This window comes from Psittacula echo (genome assembly GCF_963264785.1).
Source record: "Psittacula echo genome assembly, chromosome: 4".
Taxonomy (NCBI): Eukaryota; Metazoa; Chordata; class Aves; order Psittaciformes; family Psittacidae; genus Psittacula; species Psittacula echo.
In genome coordinates, this window is record NC_137738.1 from 110,562,957 (window position 1) to 110,584,341 (window position 21,385).

Sequence of the window (21,385 nt, forward strand, 5' to 3'; positions counted from 1 at the left end):
CAGGATATTGTTACCTTTATGCTCCGCTCCTCGGGTAATATTGCAGAATGAAACAGCACATTAGCCATAAGACATTATTTCATTGAAATATATCTTAGCTTGTTTCCAAGCAGAAAACCCTTAAAATATTCTCCCTTTCATCTGTGCTCAGTAATCTGTTCATCTGCTTTCCATCATCCTTTTAATATTTTTACAAAACTGGGGAGTGTGGGTTGTGGTTTTTTTTAACGGAAATTAAACTCTGTTTTCAGCTGGAGAGTTTTCATTAGACTCAGTCTGTAGCATGTGTCGCTAGCATCAGGCAGTCCTGATACTAGGCTGTAATTGAGTTTTGCATTCTCTCTCAGCAGAGTTCATCTCAAAACCTAAAATCTAAGGGAAAAACAACTTGTGGAGATGGTCTTCATAAAACAAAGGCAGATTAAATCTGGAGCTGTCACAGAATTGCTCTTACAGATGCATCTGCTGCAAAATAATTACCTCTCTTGAGCCCATTAAGTTAATGAGTGCATTCTGTTTGTGTCTACAGTGAAAACGATTAAAAGCTCATCTCCCATTTTTTAGGTAAATTTACTGATTCTCTGATTTTTAAGGGTAATTAGATTTATTTTGATGCGTATCACAGTCCAAAGTGTTCCTGTTGGACAACTAGCTATCTGTAATATAATTTACCTGTAGCCAGGATGTAATTTCTTTTCAATCACCTTTTTTCCCTTGGGCTGTTTTTTGCTAAAGAGTACTAAATCCTTTTGTCTCCTTTCGCGTAAATTGCATTTTAAAAGCTTAGGGCTTTTTGTACAAGCACAAGAATGGCCATTATTTGCATCTATTTCAAATTTTCTTTTAGTTCATTTTCTGCAACATGAGGGAAGATTTTATAATGTAGTTGAGAAAATAAACACTGACTATCTTGATTGTAGTCTATGGATATCTCTTTTGGGAGCCTGATCTCTCAAACTTGGTGAGACACTTGTGAAGTCTGTAAGTTCATGGAGGAAGAAAAGACCCCACTGAGACAGTGGATGTTAGAAAGCAGCTACTGATGATGGCACCTAATTCCTAGAAACACATCTGAAATTCCCAGGTGACTTCCACTGTGAGATTTCCCATAGAGATTTCCTCAATGTGATTTGCCAGGTCCATCAGTATGGCTCGGCATCACTTTGTGGTTTGCCTGGGGGGGATAAATCCCACCCCTCCACACTGAAATGACTTGTGCAGAGTGGACAGGGGCAGACCTGGAGAGAGCACCGCTTCCTTCATGGTCCAGTGCAGCAGAGCCTGCTTCCTCCTTGGGGTCACAGCTGCCTGGGAGCACACAATGGTGTTGTGGTGAACCCATTTTCTGCTCCAGAGGCTCCCTGGAGCCTGGACCAGGTGAGCATCACACCTCACATGCACGTGCTGTTTTAACCATGAGAATACTCACCCTGCAGTAGACCAGAGCGTGAACACTGCCACAAAAGGTGAGACTTTGAAAGGAGGCAGCATGGGGCTGATGCCGTCATTTCTGCCAAGGTAGCAAAGGTGCCTCTCTGCAGGGTAGCAAACATCTTGTGTCTCTTTCAGCTTTGCACAATCCCTGCTCCTCCAGGACAGACCACTTTTTTGCTGTCTTCAGATGGACTCTGACCTCCTTGTAGTGTCAGTGGTTTGCAGATTTAAATAACCTTTCCTGTGTCTCCTTTTCTTCATGACGTGGCAGGAGGGTGAATGAGCCTTCATTATTATGCTGGAGGTTAAAGGGAAAAAAAGAAGAAACACCCCAAGATATTTTAAAGTATGATTTTGTGGCAGTGACGATGCACTTGTATTTCAAAAGAGCAAGATCACACCTTATGATTAACCTTGTATGCCTTTGTTTGCCTATTGTGCTCTGCTTGAGCTTATATGTTGGCACTGGACCACAAGTGCTGCTGTAACTAAAATGCACCTTTTGTCTTTTCCTCTGTTTGAATACATTCATCTCTGAATTCTTTCAAGTCTGTGCTGTAGCAGACTGGCCTCTTACTTTTTTATTATAAAGAATGAGTGACAGTTGCTGGGGGGGAGGGGGGGCACAACTGAGACTCTGTGCAAACAGATATTTGTTTTAATTCTCTGTGACCTTTATTTTATCCTGATTCAATTGCTCACTGAAGGGCGCCAGCCTTTTTTGTGCCCTTAATGCATTAAACATTTTTACAGCTAAAGGAAGCGTAGGAGATATCTCCTCTTGTGTTAAGATTCATGATTAACCTTCAGCAGTAAATGTGACCAAGAGGAAGTAGAAAAATGTGAAAGTGGATTTGTTTGTAGAGTGGAGGAAATGAAGGACTCCAGTGCTATGATCTTAGAGGTTTTGAAACTTCAGAGCTGAGTTTCCCCACCATGTCAATTTTATTTTCTGACAACTGTTCCTGACTTAATTTAATTAATGGAAAATGCACCTAGCCACCTTATTTGTAAGTTAATAATGTTCAACTCCAAGTTATTCTTGGATATGAGCATTTTCTGGTATGCTTTTAGATCTGTAGCTACACCTTCTTTAAGAGGCACAAGTGCTTATGCACTGTGCAGAAGTGTCCTCCCTTATGAGGGTACTGAGGCTTTCTGGATGGCTTATGAGCAAATGAAAGAGATTAAGGAAGCAGGTTGGCAAGGTAGTGGAGTGCAAAGTAATTAATTACATCCTCATGGTGTCCACATTTGATCTAAACCAACCCTATTAAGTAGCCCTTGAAGACCAATCCCAAATCTGAGCTGAAAATGTTCACTGAAGTCTTTGTTTCAGAATTCCCTGTTCTATTTATAAATAAAACAGATGGATTTACTACGGTCACATCATCCAGTCTGTTTGAATTGTTTTCTTTAAGCCCTTTAGAAACAAATTCTTAAACTGATCATAAATTTTGGGGTTAAAAAAGTTAAAAGAAAATTCCCATATGTATGATCGGATAAATTATCTGGACCGACAAATCCCACCCCACCAACCAATCTCAAGTAAGAACCAGGAGACTTTAGCTTGTACTAGAACACAGCTGTCAAGAGTATCTCCAGCCTAGAGAGAGGAAATGGAATAGTGGCAAACTTACTATTTTGTTTGAAAAATGGAATCTACCATCACTGTTAAAGATCTGTTTTATATCATACAAACATTATACATACCCGGTATTATGACTGGATAAAAATGTCATCTGTTAAGACATTCATTATATTAAATATTTGCCTTTTCCTCTTAAGAAGTTATTAATTATGTTTGAATTAATGTTTGCCAGGAGTGCTAATCAGTCGTGATCTGACATTAATTCATTGACATTTTTAAAAGAAGAGGAAATGTTAGTCCAGAATATGTCCAAACTTCCATTGTTTGAACACCTGTGTGAAAATGAGATTTGATAGCTGAAGTTAGCAGGTGCTTCCATTGCTGGAATGAATGAGCTTCGCCTTGAGAATGAATTATGAACTCCATGGATTTGGAACTATTTTGTTAATTAAACTGAGTTTGGAGGCTTCTGTAACAATTTTGTCCCATGTTTCAGTGAGACATTCCACTTTGTAATGGCTTTTTTACCTTGTCTAGTTCACTGGCTCCCAGAGTACTAAACCTGAATACCACCCCAAAGAGGTTTAATTTATATATACCTCTGCCCTTCATTTCAGTAGAGACTCATTCAAAAACATGTTGCATTTTCAGATTATATTTTCTCATGGGCCAGAAATCCTTTCTCAACAAGTAGAATAATATTCACAAGTCCTTTAAAATGTACTTCGAAAAGCAAGGTGCTTAGATATCGTCTCTGGTTGACATCTGAGTGAAATAAAACCAACTTGGAGCAAGGCTAATAATATTGAAAGTATTTTGTTTCTTAAAGAATCCCCATCGTTAGTCCAAGGATACCTCTAAACTCATTTGCTAGGGGATTCCTGGTGCAGAAAGCTTGTTGCATGCCCAGAGAGCTGGTTGATTTTAGTATGTATGTTGTTTCTAGGAATATAATTTTCATGCGTTTGGCACCTGTGCTGCGTCCTCTGGTTGTCTGGACTCAAAAGCACTGTCTTTTATCTGTTGATTACCTATTAGTTCAGCTTTACTCATGTTTATTTTCATCATCTTATTTCTCATCCTTTTTTCCCTTCTGATACTGTTTTGGAGAGAGGAGCAGCTGGAGACTCATGTTCTCATTCAGATGACAAAAGAGCAATGGGAATTGCGTGTGGAGACCCATGTTCTCAATCAGATGACACAAGGGAATTGCTGAATGTCCCAGTAGCATTGGTTACTTCACACTTGACAAAAGAGCCAGGCAAACTGAGAGTCTGATCAATAAGCTAAAAACTCTGAGCTGACTGATGTTTCCCAGTATCTGGGTGTCTGTTTCTAAAGTCTCTCCAGCCTGTATTCAGAAAACAAATTCTAAACAAATATGATCATAATTCACCTTCCTACTCTGTGGGAAGTCATAAAAATGCTCTCACATCACCTTGAAAAATAGTTGGGGTGTTTTTCTTTACTATTTGTAAATGGTACAAATATTTACACATGCAAATATCGGATGGATTATGAAAAACATCACGCTGTTCACAGATCCCTGCAATAAATCCTCTCTCTCCTACATTTTTAAAAGGAGTTTTATCTTTTTCCCTTCCTTGCTACTTGTGTGACTATTTTTGGATTAAGGAGGTATTTGAATTATATTTTGAACATTTGAACTGCCCTAACTTGTTCTGACTTACCTGTCCTTTTGTTTTCCTTGTTTTGCAGGAATTAACCGATTTTTCTGATTATAAGTATTAGTGAACACCATAAGATGTTTTCAAGCTATGTGTGGTGATGCAAGACCTTGTTATTTCTTACGTGTGGCTTGAAAATAATCTGTGTCATAAAAGCGTGGTGAATAAACATTACGTGGTTGCAGTAACTGTCACTAACCACAGCTCGTCAGTAGTTGAAGGTGTTACTGAAAAACTGTTCAAGCAAGTGGTTCGCACACAGCACCAGGCTCTTGCCTGATAAAGTCTGTGCAGCCTCTCAGCAGAGCTGTCCTGGTTCCCTGGTGTAGAATTGCTGTGGGGTAATCATATGGGATGGGGTTACCTTTTTAAACAGCATTTAGGCTCTCACTGACTTTCATAGTTTACCCAGAGTTGTGTCCACTAGTAATTCAGGTGAAATGCTTTGTTTGGGGCAGAACTGAAAGGTTTGAGTGCAACCAGATCTGCTCGTGGCTAAAAAATTTTCTTCAAAAGCAGGCCTAATAGGCTGTTCACCCAGCTAAAGGATTGCGAACAAATCTGGAGCGACTGAAACTTTTTAGTGTTTGGCCTTTGAGGGCAAACCTGAATTATAGCAGGGAAATGCCTGTATTGCCAAGCTTCTCTTGTGACTGGCTGAGAGGACAAAGTGAGGAGATGAATGGAGATTGCTCTAGTTGCTTGCTTGGTGATTTTTCTCCTTTTTAGCTTTAAAAGTCATACTCCTTAGTAAGGACTTTCTGCTTTCTTCCTTCTGTTCTGCCCTTCAGGTTTTTTTTAGTCCCTTCAGATGCATATATAGTCCCACATCACCTTAGGAAAGTTTGGTAAGTGAGTGCAGCCCATTAAGGCCCTGAGGATTCACTCCCAATGCAATTCTGATGTGATAACCATTTCCTATTTAAGTTTTCAGGTGCTTGATTTATTAGCAGCACAGCAATTCCTGCAGAAAGTTGACTGATTAAATGGCAAAACAGTTCTGTTCAATACCTAATTTTCTGTCAAGCTGGTTCTGATGGAAGAGATTTTCAGTGATTCCCAAACTAGCATGTAGATAATTAAGAAAAACCCCTTGTGCTTCTCAAGCCTCCAGCATTTGTGAATGGCCTATAAATGTGCCTATTGCTCTAGTCTAATAATCTTTATACTCATTACTTTATTTCAAGTAATACTGTAGCAAAACTAGATGGCTCAAACGTTTGTTCAGTGTTTTTAAAGTGGCAAGCCAAAATGCCATAGATCAGTGATGAACAAATACCTCCAAGTTATTAAACTTTTATATCTTGCTTGCTTTTCATTGTATTCTGTTGAAATTGCATTTTCTATATCTTGAAAATTTCCTTGATATATCCGACTCTGATTTCTTCCGTATGAGGATGTTTCATTTATTAGCCTGTGGAAAGCTGATACATTGAGATTGGTATCTTGCTTCCATTCTTATTTTTGAGTCTGTTTTTTTCGTTTTTATCAATATTTGGTGCACAAGCTTCCTTTGGCAGTGCGGAAAGCAGCAGCCCCAAGCTGTGTGATTCTACATCTCACACAGTGGGGCTGGGGAGATGACAAAGAGATAGGTCTGCTCTTTCTATGCCACGGCACCCTGGGCTGCCTATGTCTCTGCACAGGCTGTTCAATGTGTGTAGCCACATCAGGCCTGCAGAGAGACTGGGAAGATGCCTCACTCTGCCTCCAGATCTTCCCCAGAATATCAGCAGATTTCTTTACCCTTGTACCTGCTGTTTGGCTGTGGTTTTTTCGGATTTTTTCTTTGGGTTTGGGTTTTTTTTTTCCTACTCCTGCTTCAAGTGCCAGCCTTTCTGTGCTTGTCTGGCATGCAGCATATGTTCAGGAGCACGACACAGACAAGAAGCATGGTTTTAAAATCATCTTATTGTACGTAAATTCAGGAAACCACCTCTGCAAGTGTGCCAAAAGGTACTTCTTTTGGTTTCATTTTTTCTGTTGAACAACTTGTAGTGATTTGCTGCTGAAGAATTAGTCAAGTTAAAGCTTAGATGGTATTGTCTTCAAAAGAGCTGAAATCTGTATGGCTTCTTTTAAATTTGGTGACAGCATCTGTGTATTCAGCACTTCTGAAAATTAATCCACTGATTTGGGATTGGAACATAAATAATAAGTTGGTAGAAAGTTAAACAAATACACTGTCATGGTTTAAGCCCAGCCAGCAACTAAGTACCACACAGCCACTTGCTCACTCCCCTCCACTCCTACAGTGGGATGCGAAGGAGAATAAGAAAAGTGTAAAAGCCCATGGGTTGACATAAGAATGGTTTAATAACTGAAATAAAGTATTATAATATTAGAAAACAGAAAGGTGTAATACTTCCCCTCCCTTCAAAAAAATACCCAAACAAGTGATGCACAACAAAGGATGCTTTGAAAATACCTTGCTTTGAAGTATTTTCTTGGTCTAGAAACTGCCTTTCTGCCTATGCTCCTTATGTCACTTCTATCCTTAGATACGTTTGTGGGTGCTAACATTGTAATGAGTTGGACTTTCAAGTGCTGTAATGGCAAGGGAAGGCAGTGTACTTTGAACATCCCCTCCCCAACCTTTTCCAATTTCACACAGTCTTTAAGTAAAGCACATACTTTGCCAAATTTTATATAATATTTTGGTCTTCTCGTTAAAGAAATACTGTCATGACAGGCTCTTTCTCTTCTGTTTTAGCTGTATGAATAGTATCATCTTGTTTTGCCAGGCAAACTGTTACACATGTCACTCTGCAAGGAGATGCAGAAGGTAGAATTTTTGTAAACTGATGTTGAAACTTGAGCTATTGATTTGCAGTGGGAGCTGTCTGCTTATTCCTGTTCTTGTCAAAGACATCAGCTGAGGGTTGTCAGTCCTCTTGAGTGCCGAAAATGTGTGACTGTGAATGAAAGACCAAAGTATTTAATAAATTACGAAAGGATATTGCTTTGGGGTTCGTTTTTTAATACTTGCATATACAGTGGTATTGTCTTACTCAGTAGTACTTGTAATCTAGAGTTGCTTCCTGTCATTGGCAGTGGCCATTACTGAATATTTCAGACTAAGAGGCAATTTCCTTCCCTTTATTTCTTCCCCATCCTCTAAAACGGGTGTCTACAATATGCAATGTGCTGCCTGTTGGGCCATGTTCTTGCTTCTAGCAGATGATTTGTTAAAGCCCCAAAGAATAGGATTTATTAAGTCTTCCAGATTTTTTTTTTCCTAGACTTGTCTATGATCACTAATTGTCATCCAGATAGATGTTTAAATCATCTTTTCATTTCAGCTCATAGCTTCCTCAGTTCTGCATAACATCTGCAGAATGTACAGTATCTTTCCTTTGTATGTCTTGCCAGAAACTTGAAGGATTTTTCCCTGCTTGGTCTTTTACCTTGGAACTCTGAAGAATGTTGTCTTTCATCAGTCGCTGTTTGTCTCTTCAAGAGGTCTCCTTGGATGACTCAGGTTCCCAAGGGACTTTCTCAGCTCTTAGCTGAAGAGGTGGGCATAGCAGATCCTTTTCTGAATTCCAGAGTTAACTCGCTAGTAACCTAACACAGGGCTGAATAAAAATCCCTTCCCTCTCAGCTTCTTATGTCAGAAAGCTAACAGTTTGTGAAGACATAATACAGAGTCAGCTGGAAAAAAGAGAATAGACAAGACTCAAATTCATATTTTTTAGGCAGGAAATAAATATGAAGGGAAACAATTACCATCTGCTTTAGCCGTGTAATGCGCTTTAAAGTGAGAAAGCTCCTTCAGGCACCATAAAACACAAATCCCAGTTTTCCTTCAGAAAATTCTTTACAAATCTTAAGCAGTGAAAATCAGGCAGGCAGAATTGTTCCCCACCAGTTTTAAGCACTAGACTTTTGCTTTTATTCTGAAACAGGGTGGGCTTAGAGGTAAATACGATCTGTGGCTAAATTAGAGCCTTCTGTGTATGAAAAAGCAACAGTGCAAGTTATTGATTAAAAGAAGGAAAAATCTATCTTTTTAATAAAAGGCTTCTGCCTGCCCGCAGGAGGAAAGGGGTCAAACTTGACTCAAATGGTGTGCATTCTCCCTGTGGGCAGAGTGATGCTGTGGTCCTGGTGAATAAGTGGACCTGACTGGAGATGATGGTCCTCAGTTTAACCACAGAGAAGGCAGAGGCTTGGTTCAGGCATGGTCATTTTGGATCCTGGCTCTCAAGGCTTGGAAGCCCATTGAGATGAGTTTTGCTGTGGCTAAGGAGAGGCTGATCTAGCACAGCACTGCTGTCTCTGCACATGAACATGTGTGGTGCTGTTCTTGCGGTTGCTTCCCCATGCTCTCCTAATGCCTAATTAGAAGCTGAGCAATTAGCTTAAGAAGCCTTGTCAGAGTTTCTTTTTGGAAATTGGTGTCTTTAGTGTTATATAAACAAGGTGTTTCTGGCTGTCAGTTTCCAAGGCTTTTTGTATAATAGGAAAGCAGCTGATAGTTGCAGTTTAATAAAGCCCCTTGATGCCCTCAAGGCATTATCTGCTGGATAATAACTTTAACTGACAGTTAATGTTTTTATTATTTATGTTCCAGAGAAATGTTACTCTTGCAGTAGAATCTTTAAGTTGGATCTTAAGAAGGTTTTTTAAAATCACAGTTTGAGACAAATAGGATACTTCAGGGGTTTTTACTGGTTACATAGTCATGGAAATGAAACCACTCTAAATATACATATTTGAGGAGTTTTTACCTTGGCTATTTTTATTTTTACAATGGCGATGAGCTCCAAGGGAGGAACTTGCTTGTAAAAATAAAATCTCAAGCACCCCACTTACATCCAGTGCCTTATGCTCTGGGACCTGGCTGAGGATGTATCATCAGGAGACTCTTGGGGCCTAGCTCTAAGTAATGGTATTTATGATGCTCATGCTGCTTCTGGCCATAGCTGTTGCCCTGGACCATGGGGCTTGGTTGCTTAGGAACAGGTTTGTGAGATGGCAGTGGTGCCTATGTCTTGGCTTTCACCAAATAAGGAGTTTTAATTTGTAGGAGTTCATAGCTGACTTGCTCTGTGGTTTATTAAATCCAGCGTGTTTGACTAGAGCGTTCTCTGAGAGATTTCATTTAGCTGAGTTTTCCAGCTGTCTTAAAAGTATGGTGCAGCAGTCATCAGATGTGAGTTCCCAGAGCAGGGCAGAGCTTAATACAAAATGTGACATTTGGAAGAGTGTCTAGGGGGATGCACTACCCCTGCTTACTGCATTTCAAAAGCACTTTGCCATTTGCCAGCCTTTTTATTTTTCTTGAATTTGAAATCTCTAAGAGAGTTAGACAGAAAAGGAAGGGTTTATACTTCCCTGGAATAACTGCTTACATCTTACCTGTGCAAATTAAAGCCCCCCTCCAAGTTTTCACACCACAAATGTGCAGCAGGTAGAAGAAAAAAGCAGGGAGCCTGAGTGACTACTGGGCTATACCTAGTGCTATTCCTCCATCGCTGCCTCCCTTTTCTACTCCAATCCCCAAATTCCTCCAGCCTCTTCTTTACTTTCTAGCTGCCTTTTGCCAACTCTCCCACGCTCACCTCCTCCAGGTCTCCTGACAGAGCAGCATTTGCGTAGCTCCCAGCCAGCTCCTCAGCAATCAGACACAGCGATGTGTGCCTCTCCTGTGAGCTGGTAGGTGAAGAGTATAGCTGGTTATGTCATGTGTGAAAGAGAGTCTCACAGATACTGTCTTATGAGCTATAGCCTACTGCATATTCTGGCAGGAGAAAGCTGTTTTGTGTGTCATCAGGGAGACGGCAAAGTAGCAAAGCTTATTATATTCTTATTTTCACTTTCAGTTCACAATTTAAATACCCACAAGGAGCAAATTTGCTCTGCTTATAACTGTCTGTTTGAATGATAATGTCATTGAAAAATCTATTTTGCCTTTGCTTTGAATGCTGGAAGGTTTCCCAAACAAAGATGCAAGAAGAAAACAGATGTTTTGTGCAAGGCAGAGATCTGTGCAGACAAATTGTAAACTCTACCACAGCTCTTCAATACTGTACAACAAACGCTTTAGGATCTGTCATTTATTCAAAGTGATAGCTATTTGTACAGCATCTAGCAGAATGATACTTGGGGTTTTTTTTATACTTCTTTTCATTTGGTGCTATTCCAATTGAAATGCTAGTAATGGAAATCATACAGTGCAAATCTATTCCAGTTCATGTAAAGGGATGTAATCAGCAGTTCACACATGGGTTTTTAACTGTTATAATCAATGGAAATGTCACTAATGCAAGTAAAAGCTGTCTCAGGTGCACAGCACATCTAATTGTAAGGTTCATGGGCATTTACGGAGTTCTGCTGCAACATGGGACCTTGTTCTTTTCTTCTCTGTGTATAGAAGCATCTCCCAAAACACGCGATTTGGCACAGATTTGCTGTCAGCTGGGAGCTCTACTCAAGCCCAAGTGGTATCGCCTCTGCTTGAGCTTTCATATGCCATGTGGATGTGTGTGATGGAGAGGCAAGAAGGGATTTCCTAGAAATGGTGAGAGGGCTGTAGCAACCCAGTCTGTGTTCACTTGTCTTACCGCTTAACAGCAACCACAAAATAAGAGACGCTTTCTTTTGTGGATAACTGCTTTCACCCCAGATACAGCGTGGCAGGTTGATGGGAAAAGAGAAACACTACAGTCTGTGAGAACTTCTGAATGGTCCTTTTTTAATGGGTACCATCAACCAAAACAACTTTGTCCTTCTTGTATGACTCATCATTGCCCATGGACACTTAGAATGTGTTGACTTTAACAAGGCACAGTGGGGAAAAGGCTCGTTGGGTACAAAGAGCATGCTGAGGTACAGATGGGAGTGTCCAGGGCATGTGGGGTGTCCAGGTCAAGAAATGGCTGGTTTTCATGACCAACAGAGGACGGTCTTCTGTCTTCCTCTCTGAGGAAAAGTTCGGGAGCACTAATTAACTGCAGTGCGCCAAGAGGCAGAATCTGTGGTCACTTGCAGGTCTTGAACTTGGCATAAAAGCTTGGTGGTGCCTTGGACAAGGCCTTATTTTAAGTTCTGATATGGGAGTCCATAGCTGTAGTTTGTCTCCCCAGCTTCTGTTACTCATTAGAACATATCTCCTGCTTCTGTTCTGTGCTTCTGAAAAAAAGCTGTATTCAGTTATGCTCAGCCCCATCAATTCCCAGGGAAAATAAGTAAAGTATTGATGACTTTTGGGGTAGTCTCACCCAAGGAAAGAGTGTCTGTCTCATTCTAGCTCTCTCCTTACTTTGTTTTTTCCTTTCTGCTGTTGTGTTGCTCAGTTCTCTGGTAATCTTTGTTCAGGGACATTTGTTCAGACAAACTGATCCTAATGGTTTCTTTGGGCCTCTGCAGCCAGCAGAATGGCTGTAGCAGGGAGCAGACACATGTTTTCTGAGGACAGCGGCAGAGCTGTGTACTTCAATAATCTTTGTCACTCTGAGACACTCTGGATAAGTCTTGTCACTGATTTTACAACACAGGGATGTGCTCTAGCATCACACAGTCTTTAAGGTTCTTTCCAACCCTAACCATTCTATGAGTCTATGATCACCTAACCAACATCTGGTTGAACTTGAATAGCTACTGTTACTATACTGCAATTTGTATGTCTCCAAATGAATTTAGTTCTGTTAAAAAAAACCTACCAAACTTGCTTTTCTTAGTCTTTTCCTCAGCCTGTGAATTGAGGAGGATTTCTTTCCCCAGAAAGCCAGCAGTGTAACAGCTCTGCTGTTTGAAGGATGGCTTACTTTGCACTCTGGATATGCTTGAACACAGTTGCACAGAGACTCAAACCACTACATGAGCTGCTAATGTAGAAGCACATTGCAGAGGTGTTGCATCACTGAAAGTGGCCCAAGTCCAAAGCAGGATTTGGTTATGTGCTTCAGGCGGTCAGGTTATGTGCCTGTACCAGATGGAGACTTTAAATTTTCATCAGCAGGTTTATAAACACAAAGAATATCCTTTTATCAGCCTCCAGGTCTTTTACTAATAAGCTGCAAATGCTGAACTTTAATTAGCATGGAGTGGAGGTGCAGATGAAATAAGATACATTCTTACTGATAATTATCCATTATGTGAGAATAAAAACAAGACATGAGTAATGGCCTGTTTCAGTTTTTTTGGGCTTTTCTGTTGGTGGTTTTTGTTTTCCTTTTAATGCATACTTGGTAGTATAAATGAGTGAAAATAGCTAAAAATAAATAGAGGCAGATTCACTGGTGATGAAACTCCATTGCAGGCAAATGGAGTGTGAGTTTTCAGCCCTGCTCATCTTTGCATTGACTTCTGTAGGCCCAGTCAACACAAGGGTGTGTGACAGCTGTGTTGTTAAGTTTGCCATGGTATCATTCCCCCACCCTTTACTCAGTCTTGTCACACAAGTCATAGAGTCACAGAATGGTTTGGGTTGGAAGGGACCTTAAAGCTCATCCAGTTCTAACCCCCTGGGGACACCTTCCTCTAGAGCAGGTTGCTCCAAGTCCTGTCCAACCTGGCCTTGAACACTGCCAGGGATGAGGCAGCCACCCTGGATGGGCAAGGATAAAGAGTACAAAACTACAGTTTTTCTGCTGCTGAGAGCTAGCCAGAGAGGTCTGGGCTTTGAAGTATTGCTGCTGTGTGGAACCAAGGAATCCCCACTTTCTTGAGGTGTGCAAGTGCATGGAGAGGGAAAAGAGATTGATTAGTTTAATGCTGCCTTTTCTTTTAGCAGTGTGTTTGCTGGCCTACATGGTGTGCTTGAGTGCTGTATGTGTGCCCCAGCTGAGAAGCTCTTTCTGGACCCTGCAGGCATCCAGCTACTGGGCTTGTGCCCTGTGGTTTACAGATCATTCAGGGGACTTGTGTTTTACAACAACAGCATCAGCTCTTTAGAGTGTGTCAAGGGAGGACCTTGACTGGTATCTTTTAGGGAGGAAAAGGGTTGAGTGTATTTGTGAAGTTGGCACGTAGTTTGAGAAGGTATTGGGAAATGGTAAGGGAAGTTGAGGAAAGATGCAACTTTGTGGGATGTAGATTGGTTCTGGAAATCCTGCATCTAACTTCCCATGTCTTGCCTTAAGAAGGCTTTGCTGGAAAAGTAATCAACTAAGAGACCTACTGTTGAAAAATAGAGATACATAAATTCTAATCAGTAGCTGAAAGAAAAATGTTCCACCAATACTATAATTGAGTACTTTCTGACTAATCAAGCTCCAGCCCCCTGAAATACATACCTTCCTCAGTGGATTGTGATTCCACAAAGGATGGCTGCTTCATAGGTCATACTAGAATAGAATAGTTTCAGTTGGAAAAGACCTTTAAGATCATCTCATCTGACTAGACATCTAACACTGCCAAGCCCACCACTCAACCATTTTAAATACCTCCAGGGATAGTGACTCAACCAGTTCCCTGGGCAGTGCGTTCCAGTGCTCGATAACCTTTTCAGTGAAGAGATTTTTCCTAATATGCAATCTAGGATGGCGGGAGAAAGGCAGAACAGCATTGATTGCAAAGATCTCCCCTGACAGGATGAAACCAACAGGATTTTGTTCTTACCACATCACATAGGGTTGAGATTTATAGCTGGAGGCAGCTGCTGCTCTTTCACAAAATATGGCTTTGAGCTGTGCATAAGAAGTAGGAAGACAACAGCACTGCACAGGGGTTTGCAATTGCTACAGAGGTCTGAGCACAAGTGCCACTTGATTGAATTATCTGAGATGCATGAGCCTTCAGTTCTAGCTTAACATCGGCACCAAGGCAAAATGGACCTGTTCTCTTTGATTTGCTCTGATTTGCTACTCTGATGGCATATATTGATGTTAAAAGAAGCCCACTAAGCTTTTCTTTGTGCTGCATTGGAAATGACACATTGCAAGATGAGGAAGAGTTCTATTTTAAATTGCAGAATCGGAGATGAAGTGAAATTGAAAAGAAAGATCAAAGATAGAAAGTAGGGGGAGGAAGAAAGAGGCAATGTGCAGTGTGGCTGCAGAGACAATTTCATTTTAATGAGTCTCTGACCACTCAGGGAGGCGAGGGTCATTCTTTGTGTTACTGGGGCGGGGGGGAAAGAACAGCCTTCTGCCGCTGCACTGAGATTTGCTTTGAATATGGTCTCTTACCAAAGCGAAGGGCTGCACCCTGCTTCCTGTTTCACAGGATTAGAAAAGACCAAGCTGTTTTCTAGCTCCTGCGTCCTACTTATGTAACTTGCATTGACGGCTGTGCAACCTCTGCCTGAGCCCTGGAAAATTCTCCTGTCGGTGACTCAGGTGCTTGGCACACAGGCTTGTGGCGCAGCAGGCTTGGAGATGAGATTGCAGTTAGACACACACACTGGGTACCAGAGCCTAATTCAAGGTCTCTTTATGGAGGCTCTTCCTACTAGAAGCTGTGTGTGGCTTCCTCATCATCCTGGTCATGTCATTAGCAAGTGTCTCTCTGTTGATGCTATATTAATTATGTGCAAGTACAAAGCATCCCCTTTGCTTGCATTGGAACAGAAGAGAACCACAGGCCTGACTGTTGTCCAGAGATGTGTGTTAGCAAGGAAGGAGAAGAGCTAGGCAAGAATGAGTCCTCACCCTTTGTAGAAGGCTGCAGGATGTGCAGAGAACATTTGGAATGTAATCATAGGAGGGACCTTAAAAATCATCTAGTTCCAATCTCTGGATCTTCATGGGGAAGCACAAGGTCCCCTTTTGCAGTCCCCATTCCCAAACTCCATGGAGTGACCATAACACACTGTTGGTTTGGAGGCTCTAGATCTGGCTGAAGGCTAGGGGACAGGGCAGCCCGTTGTGCTGTAGGAGTAAAATTGAGACTATGAAAAGGGAAGGATTAGACCCTAGGGATGAAGGGAGAAAACTGAAACAGAGGAAGACCTGCTTCAGCTGCAGACTAGACTTCCCTTCAGATGTCATCTCCAGCAGCAGCAGATCCCAATTTCCAGCTCGTTGGAACTGAGGGGAAGGTCTGTACCAGTGAGTAGATTCAGTCATTGCAGAGGGTCAAGTCTGGACAACTGTGATATCCCCAAATACAGCCAATCTTGTATGAGTCTGTGCAGCAAGCCCCTCTGGCAGTCCAGCCAGCTTTAAAGCAGTACTTAGATTGTGCCTGCACAGAGCCTGTTTGCCAGACTGCAGTGAGGGGGGACAAAAAAACCCATCTTGCCACGGGGATGACCTGGTGACTAATCAGTTTCATTGATGTTGTACTTGCAGGAGAGAGCAATCTGTCCTCTGCAGTTCCTGCGGGCTTTGCTGCTGGAGGCTCTGAGGAAGCAAATGTGAGATGTTATCCGGAAGCAGGGTTGTGTGAGCCCACCAAACCTATCGGTGCTGCACTCTCCTCCACGTATGAACATGATAATGCAGAAGATACCAATATCAGGAAATCTCTTGATAGCTTCTACAAAATGTATTGTAAAAAACGGCCAGACAGAACGGATCCCACCTACGAGGCTGCATCACGATGTCTGTCACAGAAAATTTCAGAGCTGGCAAACCGGGATGGAACAAAATATGCATCGCGTTGCCTGCAAATGGCCCAAGTGGTCTTGAACAGAGACGGGTGTAAGATCTTTCCAAACCACCCCACTACTGCTTGTTTTTCAAAGCCAGCTGAAGGAGAAGTTGTATTGGAAGACATAAAGAGAACACCTGGACTCTCCGATGATGTCCTGCAATTCCTCTTGAAACAAACACGGACAGAACAGAGCTCTGACGTGTCACGTGAGAAGTGAGCAAGACATAGGGATGTTACTGTCATTGGAGCTTTCACTGTGAAAAAAGGTGATATTCTTAGAAAGTAACTGTTCTGTTAGCACTATCTTGAGCACACTTAGTCCATGGAGGCTTTCAGCTGAAGCAGACCTTGCCATCTTGGTCTCTGCAGGGCAGCGCTGCATAAGGAAAGTCTCTGGTCCCCATGAAACTTCTTTGGATGTGTTGACTTAAGTGGAATGGGTGACGGGTGATACAGTGGCTGCTGCTGGGACATCAAACATGATGATTTATACCTACCAAGCTTTTAAGCTGACCTGCATTTCTACACCAGCTGAACAGTGGCCCAGCCCAAATTCAGGTGTTGCATAGGCAAGGATGTCCAAGTGCTGTTGACTATAACACACTGACTGAACAAGCTTGGAACAGTATTCCTCGGAGCTAGGGAGGAAACTTAAGACTTTGTTCTGTACCTGACAGATACTGTAAGTCCTGTGCCTCCACAGGGTGCCTGATGTCTCTGTGTGTTTACTTACAGATATACGATTCCACAGATCATGACTGCAACACGGGTGAGCTTTTTCAACAAGCAAAAGTGTGTGTTTTTATCAGAGAGGAAATACAGCTTCTGAGAAGGTTCTTTTTTTAACAGGAAGGATAAAAAAAGAAAATAAAAAAGCTTTATCACCGTAGTGATGTTTCTAACACTTCAAGTGCTCCAGCTGAACAGATTGAGGATTTTTTTCGTGTCTGTATGAGGTGGTTTAAGAGCAACCTGAAATAGATTCATGAGTAAGGCCTGTGCAGAGGTGTCTGTAGGGAAGCTGCAGAGTTGTTGCCAGCTGCCCTGGTAGTTGCCTGCTGTAAGGAAAAGCAGGAAAAGCAGAGCTCACATATGAGCATGCCCAGGACTGTGGGTCACTTACTTGGTTCTGTAGGGACGATGTTGCTTTCTCCAGCTGTTTCCCTACACATTAGCTCTTGCTGATTTTTGCTACCACAGGGCCTGAGCTCAGAGTTTTCAGAGAGAGAAAATCAATGCTTGTTGGTCGAGTACATTCTTATCTTTGTTGGCACTGCACAAGACCTTGTGATCACTTCCCTGGTGTGTTGATGGATGAGGGAAAATGTTCTGTGAGATGTTTGAGCCATCCCAGCAGTAGGGATCATCTAGTGTTGGTTACAGCAAAGGTTTGGTTTTTCTAAGCTCTGCTGCTGTTTATACTCAGAACTTTCTTGCTCTGGTTTTAGTTGGCAAGATCAGCACTGGCTGCAATGGGAACTTGCCTAATGCACTGGTTGCCCAACTTAGGTTTTGGTGGCTGCCACTTGCCTATGACATTAAGAGGTGACCTGAAGGACTAATCCCCAGCAGTTGGTTTTGGTGGGGAATTTAAAGTGCTTTGAGTCTGATGCATTGCTATGAATTTGGCAGGTCTAATTCTCCTTTGCTTTGTGCTTATGGAATCCAGGGGTGAATCCCAAGGAAAATAGCTGCACAAGGGATGTGGGACTGGGCTCCCACTGTCAAAGCTGTGGTTGGAAGGGTGCTGCTGTCACACAGGGCTGCAGTTCAGGCCCCTCTGTTCAGCATGTGGGAGCTCTTTGAAGTGGTCAGCCAGGTCCAATCCCTCTCTGGACAGGTTATCAGTCATTAAAGCTATGCTTTACTGTCTGCAATTATAAATATTCTGTTCTTGAATGAGGTATCAGGCTCTAAAAGAGACACTTAGGTTGGAGAAGATAGGTACATTGTAGTCCTTACCAGGGTTGCCAGGCCCACTGCTTTGATCCAGGTTTTGCTTTGTTTCACAGCTTGCAAATCTTTCCTTCTGGAAAAATTCTGAGTTTTGTCTTTTCCAAACTTTTATTGCTGATTTTAATTAAAATTTAGAATAAACCTAATTAATTTATGGCAGATTTTCATATATTAGGTGCTTGCAGAAGCTGAGCAGAGCTCAGCTAGGTAAATTAGGCTCCAAAATCCCATTGGTTTTTAATGACGACAAAACAAGCTGAATGTTTAGGCAAGTCTGACAGTCTTCTCAGATATCTGGTGTTAGGAGCTGAAATACAATAGAGTTTAGAATACCTGATCATTACTTCTGTGAAACACCTCCATTCTTGCAGAAGCACGTAATATTAGGAAGTGTTTCACTGGAATCTTACAGTTCAATCACTTTTATTAAGTTAAACAAGATTGCAGCACAGAGAATAATCCTCATCACTCCTTTTCCCACTAACTGCTAATTAATTTTTTACAAACCTGTGCTGGAACCTGCTCTATGTATTTCAAAGTCTGCTGAAAGCCAAACCATTTTTATTACTCATTTCCTTGATAAACATCTCTCCTCAATTCCTTCAAGACATAGGGAGATGAATGCATCTCTCTCCTTTGCCAGGTGTTTCAAGCAAGACTCACCAATTGCTTTGAAAAGGCTGTTCTCGAAAGAAGTACAGTCATATTTAGCATTTTATGATGCTACATAGAAGACATCATAATAATGCGTATTACTTCTGGTGAGCAATAGCACAGGGGGGCTAACTTATGTCTATTTGAACTTCTTAAACTGATTTGCTTAATCTGTGTTGCTTTAAATTAACTAAGTTGGATTTTTTTCCTCCTATTTTTGTGGGTTCTTTGCTTTTTTTGTCTGTTGCTTTTGTGACTTTTCTTAGCCTAAGGGCAATCCATCCATGTTTTGGATCCACTAAAATACTCTTTTCACAGAGTACTTCACCTCTTGCAGTGAAGTCTTCAGAAAGATGGAAGCAGCTTTGAAGGAGCAATCAACTTAAAATGTGTGGGGCTGCCAAGATCCTGTGTCAGGCCAGTCCCTATCAGTGTTGAGTAGGACAGCTGTGTTAAAAGGCCAGTGTATCTCCTACCACTGCAAATACAGACACAGGTGCTTTGTTCTCTGCTGCCAGTTGTAGAGGCACGAACTTGGCCAGAGCAGTGCCCCCTGCACACGAGTATCCAGCCAGTGATGGAAGACAGGTGAGGACAGACCCCAGGAACAAAGAGAGCAGGAGGAGGGATTTGGCAGGGGGAAAACAGCCCCAGGAATGCAGGTGGGTGCGTAGGTGCCTCAGGTTGGGCTTTTGGGCAGCTGCTCTCCTGGATGTTGCCCCCCACCCCAGCCAGTCACCCTGTGGACAGGAGAAGGAGGCAGCCCCAGGGGGGAAGAGTGCTCCTTCCTTGCCAGTTTAAACACAGCTTGACAGCACTTCTGTCCTGTTTCCCTCCCCACCATCATCCCTCCACCAACTTCCAGTTCCTTTATGTCTTTTGTGGTAGTGCTAATGAGATCCCTGGAGGAGTTTTCCATTTAAAATGAAACAGATGTCTCTGAGCCCAAAGAGCCTGATGTCAGTTAGCAACAGAGCAATGAACCCACACGCAACCACTTAAGGTCTCTGTCTTGGAGGCCTCCTATCTACTCACTCCGTGGCTTTTTGGCTGCTTTACTCCCTCTGCCAGGAAGACGTGTGCCTTTTTGCGTGTTTTCCACACACTGTTTTGTCCACTGAAGGGGTGGTTTGCTGCGAGATGCTGCTTGCTGACTGGGAAGGCCTTTCATTCTCCAGTGTGGATGTGTTCAAGGAAGCATGGAAAGCAGGGGGAGGGGATGTGCTTTAGCTGTCAGCATATGAGCAAAGAAGAAAGCACAGTTGGGATCTCAAAGGTCAACTTCAGGGTTCCCAGCTAATGTGCTTACTCACACTGCTTGCAGCAGTTCTAGTACTTGATCTTCAGCATTTCAGTTTGGAGATAGCTTTTACCCTGCCAGCCCAGCTGCTGAGATTCCTTGTCTCTTCCCTTTCCTCTTCGGCCAGATCCAAGCACGGGTGTTCGTGTTTCGTGCAGCCTGCTGCAGTTTCACATGGGGCTGCTATTCCTGCCTTGCTGCCCCCAGCAGGTTGGCACAGCTCCTCTGCTCTGCAGGTGTTTCCAGCAAAGGCAATGGAAATTTGGCTTCAACCAGAGCAGGAAGAGGCCCTGCTGGCCCAGCTGTCTGCAAATTATTGCCAAGATCTATGGATTTGATGCAATCTCTCTTTGCAAATAGATTTACACTGGAACTGTCGTGCTGTCTTTGAGTCATCCTGAAACTGATATATCTGGCTTCTTGGTGGTTGTGCTTAAGGTGTTGCTTGCTTGCTTTTATGGCAGGAGGGCACACAGAATATTGGAGCAGCTGCCAGCTACTCAAGTTAATGGTGCTAGGGATAAAAAGGAGCTGAGAGGAGGATCCAGCATAATTTCTGTAGTAGTAAATCTGTCTGCAGGTGCTGATCTGCAGGAATCCAGAGAAAAGCATCCTGCAGGCGAAAATTATGGAGAAGAGTAGTACCAACTGCTTCAGCAATAGATACAGCTGGAAAAAATAAACATGCTCTGGAGTGTGCTATCAATAATTACAGAAACGGTATTGGCCTTTCCCTGCCAGCTCACATTGCTTAACCAACACACATCTGCCACAGCTACAAGGGCATTAATACTGATGGATGTAGGGAGCTATTGCTAAGGATGTACATGGAGGAAGGAAGGTCTTCAGTGTGAATCAGATGTTGTTGCTCATAATTTTTCACTAGTATTTATGCTCTTTTACACACTTAAATATGAGCTGCTGTGGAAAATCTTTTAACTGCCAATTTAAGGGAAATAACCTGGAGAAGTGAGCTGAAGAAGTCAAAGGACTGCATCTGGAGCCCTTCAGTTGCTGTATTGGGTTTGGTGATTAATTGGTTTTTGCTTTGGGTTTTTACCACCTGGTCTGCTACTCAGATTTGTTAGAATTAAAAACCCAAATCCAAACCCATACAATTTCCACAAAGGAAGCTCAGAGCAAAATATGAGGTTCCTGTTCTTTAGGAGGGTTCTGCTGCTACTGATGATTGAGAAAGACCTGCTGGGTTTTGACAGA

General features: G+C 42.3%; 1 protein-coding gene across 1 annotated transcript in view; it reads left to right on the top strand.

The window, feature by feature from the left end:
• SHLD1 (shieldin complex subunit 1) overlaps positions 1-16,590 on the top strand; it is a gene marked incomplete at its 5' end in the record, with an annotated part of 37,096 nt that extends 20,506 nt beyond the window's left edge. The window contains one exon of the mRNA XM_080616010.1: positions 15,954-16,590. Coding sequence (XP_080472136.1) covers positions 15,954-16,474 — 521 coding nt within the window. The 3' untranslated portion in view covers positions 16,475-16,590. The remainder of the gene's footprint in view (positions 1-15,953) is intronic.
• Positions 16,591-21,385: the final 4,795 nt, after the last annotated feature.